At 58.8% G+C, this 10,186-nt stretch overlaps 1 protein-coding gene across 1 annotated transcript in view; it reads left to right on the top strand.

Moving 5' to 3' along the window:
* The first annotated feature begins 456 nt into the window (after window positions 1–456).
* DPT (dermatopontin) overlaps window positions 457–10,186 on the top strand; it is a 21,044-nt gene continuing 11,314 nt past the window's right edge. Inside the window, exons 1-2 of the mRNA XM_006907919.3 lie at window positions 457–761; window positions 10,073–10,180. Coding sequence (XP_006907981.1) covers window positions 457–761; window positions 10,073–10,180 — 413 coding nt within the window. The remainder of the gene's footprint in view (window positions 762–10,072; window positions 10,181–10,186) is intronic.

Here is a 10,186-nt window from a genome sequence, read left to right on the forward strand (position 1 = left end):
GGCCCCGGTGCTGCCACGTGGGACGCCGTTCTCGGGACTACCCTCTGGACATGCGTGCGGCGGTGGACGGCCAGTTTGGAGAGCGGCCACGGGGGTCTGCCAGCGGGGCAGGGGCGCAGAGAGGCCAGGTGCCGAGCGATGACGAGCAGATCGCTGCGTCCTCGGCGGTGTTTCTAGGGACTGTGAGGCCTTCTGCTTTTGTGATCTCCCCGCAAAGCTGTTCTGGCTCCAGGCCGTTTCTTCCCCTTCCCCAAGCGCGCCGTGCGCTTTCCTAGAGTTCCACCTTAAAACGAGCTGGGTGGACGGATGGCCGCTCAGAACAGTTTTGCTTCAACGATGACACACTGCACTTGGCGCCGGCTCACCCACATCTGGAGGCCACATGTCGGCCGCAGCTGTATAAAACGGTCCGCCCAGCAGGCCTAGGGTGACACGTCTGCCAGTAGCCCGGGCAGCATGAGCCTCACTGTCCTGTGGATGCTTCTGCCGCTGGCCACGGTGGCCCAGGGCCAGTACGGCGACTACGGGTACCCGTACCAACAGTACCACGACTACAGCGACGATGGCTGGGTGAACCTGAACCGGCAGGGCTTCAGCTACCAGTGTCCCCACGGGCAGGTGGTGGTGGCCGTGAGGAGCATCTTCAGCAAGAAGGAAGGGTCTGACAGACAGTGGAACTATGCCTGCATGCCCACGCCGCAGAGCCTGGGGGAGCCGACCGAGTGCTGGTGGGAAGAGATCAACCGCGCTGGCATGGAATGGTAAGGGCGCCCGGGGCTGCTGGGCCGGGGCACAGCTCCCACCAAGCCCGGCCAGACCCTCCCGGGCCCGGGCACAGCTCCCACCAAGCCCGGCCAGACCCTCTGGGGGCCGGAGCACTGCGTGCCTGGGGCACAGCTCCCACCAAGCCCGGCCAGACCCTCCGGGGGCCGGAGCACTGCGTGCCCGGGGCGGGGCGGGGCAGCTGCCTGGCCGACTGCGGCCGCAGGCTCAGCACCCAGGACGGTGGGCGGACCCCGGGGTCTGTGCCTTCCGGAGCAGCCGACTCCCAGTTCGGGGAGGGCCCCCTGGGGGCCTGCGACACGCTGACCGGCCCGCACAGAGATGCGCACAGGGACGGACGGGCTCTCAGTCACCTCGGAGCAGTTATCCGCCGCTGCGCCTCGGTTTTGCAGAGACTTCCTCTCGCTGTTGGACAACAGGGCTGGCCCACTATGGTTTCGGGGAAATAAACGACTGGACTCCCGTGACAGACAGTTTGAGAAACACTGACTTAGAGCACGGGAAGGGAGGGGAGGGGACCAAAACGCGAGGCAAGACAAGTGCAATCAGACGGCCCTGTGGCTGTCGTGAGGAGGGAGGGCCTTCCTGCTGTTAGAGTTCGAAACAGGTTCCGCCGCTGAGACCTTTGCTAAAGGCTCTTAGGGAAAGTGCTGCTCTCCCCGACTGGCCCCGACTGGCCCCGACTGGTCCCAGCCTGGGCTCTGCTCTGGGTGTGACCGCCCCAGCCCCACTCTTGGCCAGGCCAGTAGCTGACTGCTAGGCTGGGGATTCAACGGGCAGTCTGGAAGTGGGCAGGACCCGTGGGCCAGGGAGGGGGACCCCGGCTGGCAGGCTGCTGCCCCTGTGGCCTCTGCAGAGAGAGACACTCTGAGTCGTGGCAGGAATGTGGTGTGGTGGGTTTGGGGTGGTCAAGCATCAAACCCGGGGGTCCCTCCACCAGCAGACAGGACCACGATGGGCCGTCCAGGGGTGAAAGACGCTGATGGGTGGAGGCGTCAGGAGAGCGGACCCCTGAGTCACAGGAGCAGACGCCGCTCACTGAGTGCTGCTGGCCCCGGGCAGGCCCCACGCTGAGAGCTTCATGCCGGTCACCTCGCTCACGCGCAGGACAAGCCACTGAGTCACGTTACAGGTGGACAGACTGCGGCCTGGAGGGCAGCAGTTCCCCCAGCCGAGGGGTAGCAGAGCCAGGACCTGGACCCAGTGAGCCTTAACCCCGAAGGGCTGGTGCTAAGCACGGTGCTGGGCTGCTCAGAGCCTCGCCTCAGCCAGGGGGTCTGCCAGCAGAGCCTCGGGGAGGCATGCCGGGGAGGGCGGGGTCTGCGAGACCACTCCCTAAGCCCAGCTCTGGAGGGATGGGGCCAGCTTGGTCACCACGACCGAGGAGGGGCTCAGGACAAGGGGTGGGGAGTCGGCTGCACAGCAGCAGCGGGTGGGGGCCCTTCCTCGGGGCCTCCGTGCCCACCCCACCACCTCTGTGAGCAGATGTAGCACCCCAGACTCCTGCTGACGGATGGCTGGCTCAGGGTCCAGCCTTGCCTGGATGACCGACAGCCTCTCCGACGGCCTGGCATGGAGCCAGGAGTGACCTAGTTACAGCTGTCTATCTAGCCCTCCCGTTCAGGGGCCTCTGTGGGTGGGGCGCATGGCTAAGGCTCCTTTTTAGACCCGCAGTGAAAAAGCACTCAGAGACAGTTCCTGAACCCCCAGAGGAAGAGGCCTGGGCTGTGAGTCAGGAGGCCGGGACTGGGTCCAATCTGAAGACGGCCTGCCCGGGGCCCTCAGGTCAGTTCCCCACTAGGCGCCCAGCCCTGGTGGAACCAACCGCCAGACTGCACGGTCTCGGAAGGCTGCACGCCTTGGCCCTCCAAACGCCATGGGGTTTTCCTGTGTCCTGTTGTTCTGTTTATCTTTCTGTTTAGAGGAGGCAAAGATGCGCAGTTTTAAACCTGACAGCTCGTGGCTGGCTTGTCATGACCCCCGAGCTACCTGAAGGAAAGCAGCAGAGGGAGGGAGCCCGTGAGACGAGAGACCCTCTCGTGCATCTGCTCAGCTCCAGGCTTTTGCGCTCGCAGACGCGGAGGAGTGTCCCCCCTCCCCCAACTTCCTTGCCTCCTCCTCTCCCTCCACTCATCACGGCACGAGACACACAAACGTGACAACCTGCTTCTTTACAGTGGGACTCAGCTGCCTCAGGGCCGATACCAATGACCCCAGAGGCGTTTTTTAAGGTAATTACTGCTTTGAGTTTAGACTCTGGTCTCCGTGAAAAATCTGGAAGAAAGAAGTTGCCCACTGGCTGGGGGGCGAGCCCAGAGTCCCCACGGCTTGCAGGCTCATAGTCTGTTCTGGGGGAGAGGTGGTGGTTGTGTGCAATCTGGCTGCCTCATATGTCTAAATTAGGTTTATTTTAAGAGGTGGGAGGAGTCTCAAACTCCTGCAAGAAAGACCCAAGTGCATTTCCAGGGCCAAGCAGAGCACAGAGCGTGGTGGTGGCGGGGGAGGTGGGTGTGCAGCCTTCCGAGACCGTGCAGTCTGGCCGTTCATTCTCCAAGGCTTAACAGTATGTAGAGTTTGCTAAGGACACTTGCCATTCGCAGTGTGGCCTTAAAAGCTGCTTCCATCACGGCTGAGGGGCTGGCCGCAGTGGCTCTGTCTATCACAGCTCTGCAGGCTGGCAGAGTACAGGCTGGGAGTTTCAAAGGCAAACACCCTGACGCTCTGAAGTGCGCAGACTGGCTCACCATGAACGACAGCCAGGAGGCTTCGCCTGGGTCCCCTGAGTGGCACTTCGGCATCTCGGGGTGTGACTCGGCTGTTCTCAGGGAAGCTGCTCTACCTGGTGTGGCACAGGCTGTAGGACAGGAGGGTCCTGCGTAGAACGAGATGAAGCGAGGACTCTCTAGTGAGGTTCGGCTCTCGTGTGGCGGGAGGGGCTTTAGTCTCAGAATCGGGAAACCCTGATTCATAGCTTCTGTTTTTTGTCATCTTTTAGCACTGTGGCCTGGGGTACTTGGTTCCCCACACTAGCAAAAAAAAGAAAAAAAAAGGCGTGACACCCACTTCGCGAGCTGTTAGGGACCGTGGCTGTGACGCCTGGCACGCCACAAGGTGGTGAAAGGAGCTGGCCGGTCTGGAATTTGCTGAGGCTGACTTTGGACAGGCCAGCTGTACACGGATCCTGAATTCAGAGGGACCACATTCTGACTAGTGGTACCTACTTTTTTCCCTGGGCTTCAAAAAACCTCAAGAAGACACATTTAGACGGGACTAGAGATGACTCTTTGAACCTGTGAATTCACCAAAGACAAGCCACGTGACGGAGAAGAGACGAAAGCCACACCACAGCTAGTTAGCAGCAAGGCGGGTCTGAAGCTACTCAGTTTCCACGTCTGACTCACCGTGGCACACGGCGCCCCATGCTGAGTCGTGGTTCTGGGGGCACGGTGCCCGCCTCCTCAGAGGGGCTTTCTCAGACCCCCGCCTCTCCCCCGCCCCTCCCCGCCGGCCCGATGCTTCCTGTGGTGTGCCTGTCATTACCTGATCGGCATTTGTACATGTTTGTCTCCCTCAAAACCTAAGCTTCACAAACATAGGGACTTCATCTCATTCGACACTGTCTAGAATATTCCCCAGTGTCTGGAAGAATGCTGGCGCATAGTAGGCCCTACTAAACACGCAGTGAAAGACCAAATCAGGCTAGTTATTGCTTCCGGCTGGCCAGGCCCAGCCAATGTCCCCTCTGCCCTCAATCAAGAAGCCTGCAGGTCCTCCCGTGGGAAATCACTCTACTCACGTCACGCCCCTGGCTCCCAGGGTCCCAGCGTCTACGACGTGGGCTCTACCGTGCACGCCTCGTTCTGACACATGCACGGAGCGTGGCTGACACACCTGTTATCACGTTTCCATTGTCCCCGAAACCTGGATGTCCCAACGAGTTTAAAAAACACAATAGGAAACTCCTTATTTCCGAAGCCATAAGGGCTAAATGCTACATGGCGTCCTGCACAGAAAAAGACATTAGTGGAAAACCGGTGAAATCCAATAATGCCTGGAGTTGGGCGTTGCATCCTGTTAATTGCTTAGGGCTCGTACAGGCGCCAGAGTCGTGAATAACGTTTGGGGAAGCTAAGCGAAGGGTTGCAGAGTCCTGTGTGTTATCTTTACGTGGCTTCTGTAAATCTACGACTATTCCGAAATAAAAGGACTTTAAAAACATGAAGCTGCAGGCGGACAGAGGACATGCCGGGAGTTTAAAAGGCAAACAGCGTGACAGAACCAAAGTGTCAGCTCCAGAGGGGCCTCGAATATCGCCCAGAGCCTCCAACACCCTCACGTCAAGATGGGGAATCGAGGCCGCGAGAGTGGAGGACTTGAGGCGTCGATGAAGCAGTCGCATTAAACAGGGGTGCTGTGGCCCTAATCCTGATGGACGCGGTGCTTCGCGGTCTATAAAAATGCCTCATCCTTACGTTCCTTCGCTCGTTCACTCGCTGCCCAGTGCTCATGACCACAGACTTCGTCAGCCCCCAGCAATGTGAAGGAGACCACCACCCGGTCTCTGCTCTTGATTTCTTGGAGTCTAGTCTCGTTTGACCTTCACGGCAACCCCGGGAGGCAGGCCCTCCTATCCCCCTGTTCACGCATGAGGGACTGCGGCTCAGAAGCATCGAAGTCACCCGCTCGTAGTCAGGTGGAACCCAAACCAGACCATCTGACACCACAGTGCCGCGGGTGGATGTTACATGCTGGCGTTAATTTTGTTCTTGGATAAAGCCGTCGGGAAATGCCCGGCTAATGGAGATGTCACATCCATGTGAGGACGGCTTCTAAGGGCAAGAAGCCTGAGTGTGGGAGGACGGGTCATGGCAGATGCAGGATGCTTGCCAACTTTCCGTCTCGGTCACTCTCCTAAGTACTAGGAATCCACAGTCTGGGGAGCTCTGCAGAATGGCTCTTGGCTGTGCTCACCGGGGTGGAAAGGCCCACTCTTCCCGGCAGGGCGTTTGCTCCTGCCTGGGGACTTGTCAGACATACCCTTCCTCATCAACAGTTTTCCCAGGATAACTCCCTCCGCACACGTGTACGTGCGTGTGTGTGCAGTGTCTCGAAGTGATGGAAAGATTAGGAACCTCGGAGTCAGACAGAGCAACTTCCACGACGCAGCCCCACCGTGACACAGACAAGGCGCATCGGCCGCTAAGCCTCAGCTTCTGCCTCCACGAAGACAAAGGCCCGGGACCGTGAGACTCAGGTGAGACAACAGAGCCGAGTTACTGGCGGCGCGTCCTTCGGAGGATTCCGTCGGTTCTGCAAAGCTGAGTTCCCCACGTGCCGGATGGCGATGGCCGTGGGGACCCGATTATCTGAGCCCGTCTTATAGAATTGTTTCGATGATTAAAATCATCAGCCCGTCTTATAGAATTGTTTCGATGATTAAAATAATCAGCATACGAACCGCGCTTAGCACAACGCCTGACACAAGGTGAGTCCTTGATCAAGGTCATTTATGTTTACTACCATGACTGCTCTGTAGACACCAAAACTCAAAGAGATAAATGCCCCTCGGCCGGTAAATTACGAAGCTGGAGCTGAAAAGCAAACTGTTGGGTCGCAAAGGGCCCTGGTGTGCCCCGTTCTGATTGGCGAACACATACTTCGGTTACGATCTATAAACATGAAGTGCGTATCATGAGTGTCCCGAACATCGTCCTATTTTCAGATAGGCACCGAGGTGGCGCCAGGCCCCTTGGTTGACAAATATTGCAACGACATGCTCCTGAGGTCCTATGCGTAAGCCTGCAACCCCACGACCTGCAACGTGCCACATCGACCGCAGGACGTAAGCACATCCCCTGAGACAACCCGGATCTCCTCAGAGGCCTGCGGGTAGACTCTCCCGCTTAATGGGGCAGGAGTCTGCATTTGGGGAGCAGCTGTGTTTCTCCCCGTGCTCCGCTCTACATCTTTCCATCCAGAGAAGCTGTTCTACATCTCCGTGGTACCGCATTATAAACAGCTGAGAGCAACCCAAAGAATTATCCCGGGGGAGAAAACAGAACCAACAGGAGTCAGAGCTTCAGAGGGCTTTAGGCCTTCAGCAAGCTGGGTCACAGGAGGAACCGGGGAGTCCAGGGCGCTATGCCACATGGTCTCCCCGACACAGGGAGCTGGTGACGGGCCTGGAGACGGTCTGTGTGTGTGTGGATAATGGACAATGCCCTGACCATTCATTCATTCATTCATTCATTCTTCCCTTAAACATTTGCTGGGCCCCAGTGTCAGGCACAGGGGGGAAGGGGACGCGAGCTGAAGATCGGACGATCTTTTCCCTCTAGGACTTTGCCGTCTGCTGGGGGCTCTAAGTCGTGCTAAAGGGTCACAAGGCGGCGTGCGTCAGCCACGAGGACAGCCGGCCTCGTGAGCTTCGCTCCAGGGAACCAGCTGTGGAGGGAATGGTGTGCGTCCACTGGCCTGGGGACAGGGGCCCAGCACACTCACGGCGGCCGTGCGGGCTAAGGGAAAGCACATGACAGCAGTAAGCGACTTCGTGAGCACCAAAAGACGCTGTCCCCAGAACCGTCCGTGTGCTGCCTGATCTGGTCTTCGCAGTAACTTTAACGAGCACATGCTCTAACGAGCATGTCCATTTCACAGATGACAAACTGAGGCCATCAGAGGGCAGGACGCCTGCCCACGGGACCCAGGGCCTAACCGCTCCGCGACGCTGCTCCCCACATGTGAAATGTGCCCCACAAAAATCTGCCTCCGGAAGGCCCCGTCTCAGTGTGCTGGCCGGCGGAAATGCAGGCTCGCTCCACAGAAACGTGCTGGCAACAGGAGAGGGGCTGGGGAGGGGGCTTCTGTCCTGGTACTAACCTCCGCTGTCTGCTCTTGAGGCCTGGGTCTGCCGTGCCCCAGTGGTCTGCACTGGGCAGTGCTGTGACGGGGCGTGTGAGGGGGTGACACACACGCCTTCCACACGGGGCCGTGGGGCCAGCTGCCGGGCCGACAGTCGGTGGGGAATCCACGGAACTTCGATGGCCTTCGGGACAGGCGCCCCGTGAAGCAGTCAGCTGATCCTGCAGCACTTCTTCAGGCCACTTACCACCGGGAACACTGTCCCTGCAGTGGTCTGAGGGCACAGGGCAAACCGAAGCCACGCGGCGACAGACAGCTCCACGCAAATGATGCTGCCCGCTGCGAAGGGCTGCTCCGCAGGAAGGCAGGACTGCAAAGGCAGCAAGGAGCCGGGTCCCCAAGGAGCTGGGTCTCCGAGGTGGGGACAGGGAGGCAGGTCCCGGGGGTGGCGGGGCAAGGAGCCGAGTCCCGGGGAGCACCAGTTCGCGGCAGGGCCCCTTCGGACACACACGGGCCTTGTTCCCGACGCGCAGAGCTTTCTCTGGAAGTGGCCTGCCACTCTGTGCTGGCGTTAGGCTAGAACAGACCACGCCGCACTTCCCACGTCACACGGTCCCACTCCGCTCGGCCCCAGCCCCTGGCGGTCCATGCCAGGCGTGTGGCATCACGCACCGTGCCAAGTGGTCTCCGAAGCGGTGCCACTCCCAGCGAGACGTGGGCGATGGCAGAGTGAAGAAGCCAGGTCACCAGTGGGCACAGGGCTACGTCGCATCCTCACGCGCATCATCGACCTCTGAGGCTGAGCCCTGCGAGGTCCGTGAGGACCAGAGCGGGTCCTGGCCCTGGGCGTTCGCGCTGACGTGCGTGGCTGACCAGGCGCCTGGCCACCTTCTCCCCACACGGAGGGACAGTGATGGACATGGAAGAGCAGCCGTCCACGTTTGTTAGTTGGACGGATGGACAGACGGACGGACGAATAAATAAATGCATATGTGAAAGAATGTGAACCAATGAGTGATAAGGACACATTTTCTGGCCAGAGACAGGGAATGTATTTAATAGCTAGTTTTCTCAGACCCACGAGATCATCTCCAGTCAGTAAAAAGAACAAGACGAAATCCAGCCGCTGATGGACTTACAGTCCGTGTGTCAGCAAGGTCCCTCCCACCTATCAGCACACGGTCCTTACTCTCATCTGCTGTATTTTCTGGAAACTTATCTTTACTTGGAGAACAGGGTTGGGTTCCCACAGCTGTCAGGCTGTGACGCACCGACAGCTGCCAACTCTGCTCACCCGGAAGAGGGAACGCGGCCAACAGCCAGGCCAGGCCGGCGGGGGACGCTAAGGAACAGCGGTAGCGAAGGGCCTGCTTCGGAAGGGCTCGTGTGAGATCTCCTGGTGCATGAGGCGGGCGCCCGGCCGTGGCCACGTGGGAAAGAGCATCCTCACCACCATGGCAAACAGCAGCGCCTCCCGGCACCAGCGGGACCGGACGGGACAGAGGAAGAAACGGCAGACTTTCCTAAGCCAACACCTAGTGAAGACGACGCCGTGACGGCGAAAGGGTCCGGCTCCTAGACCAGCAGCAGCCCGGACAGGACAAAAAGAACGAAGACCCAGGAAGGTCTGAGGACAGACGAGGGGGTTGTCTCACCCTCTTTGAAGGTCAGACCCCAGCAGCTGAGGCAAGAAAGAGACCTTAGAGGGTGACTGAGGAGTTCAGTACGCCAGGACCCCATACGCCAGGACCCCGGCGGACGCTGGCCATAGAGTTCAGACCAGAATACTTCCCGATCCTGGGGAGCAGAGTAAAGGGGGAGGCAGGAAGATTGCTGGTCAGCAGTGGAAACCTGGGGTGTGTTCCCAGCTCCCCAGCTGGCTCAGCCCGGACCAACCGCTGTGCCCACCCAGGCTTCGCCCGCTGTGTGAGGGTCAAGTGAATGAGCATCCTTGGGCTTAATTTCCAGGGCTCTGCTCTGAAGCAGGAGAAACCTTCATTGGAAGTTCATCAACTCACGGGGCTTCTGTCTACTTTTTATTTTGAATTCAAGTAAAAATGAATTATGACACCTTTTATTTTAAATGGCATGAATAATCCAATCTTGCATTTGTAAAATTCTAGATGCCTCTCTATCCATCCACGTAGGCACCCGTCCATCTAACTGTATATTCACAGAGGTCTAACGGGAGCAGCGTCCCCAAAAGTTCCTTCATCTGATAGATCCTGAAATGTCTGAATTTAATGGTGAGCATACGTCCTTTTTACAGATACGGCGTCTTGCTTAGCTGCGTTAAAACGGAGTAGGTCGTCAGGAACGTGGGGCGGGGGGGAGCCTGACTCAGCGACGGGGGAGCCGGGGTCCTCGGAAGGGGTCTGTGGGCGCATCGTCGGCCGTGCTTACTCGGGGGTTGCTTTCTTCCCTTCAGGTACCAGACGTGCTCCAACAACGGGCTGGTGGCGGGCTTCCAGAGCCGCTACTTCGAGTCGGTGCTGGATCGGGAGTGGCAGTTTTTCTGCTGTCGCTACAGCAAGAAGCAAGA

The sequence above is a fragment of the Pteropus alecto genome, unplaced genomic scaffold (genome assembly GCF_000325575.1).
Source record: "Pteropus alecto unplaced genomic scaffold, ASM32557v1 scaffold101, whole genome shotgun sequence".
Taxonomy (NCBI): Eukaryota; Metazoa; Chordata; class Mammalia; order Chiroptera; family Pteropodidae; genus Pteropus; species Pteropus alecto.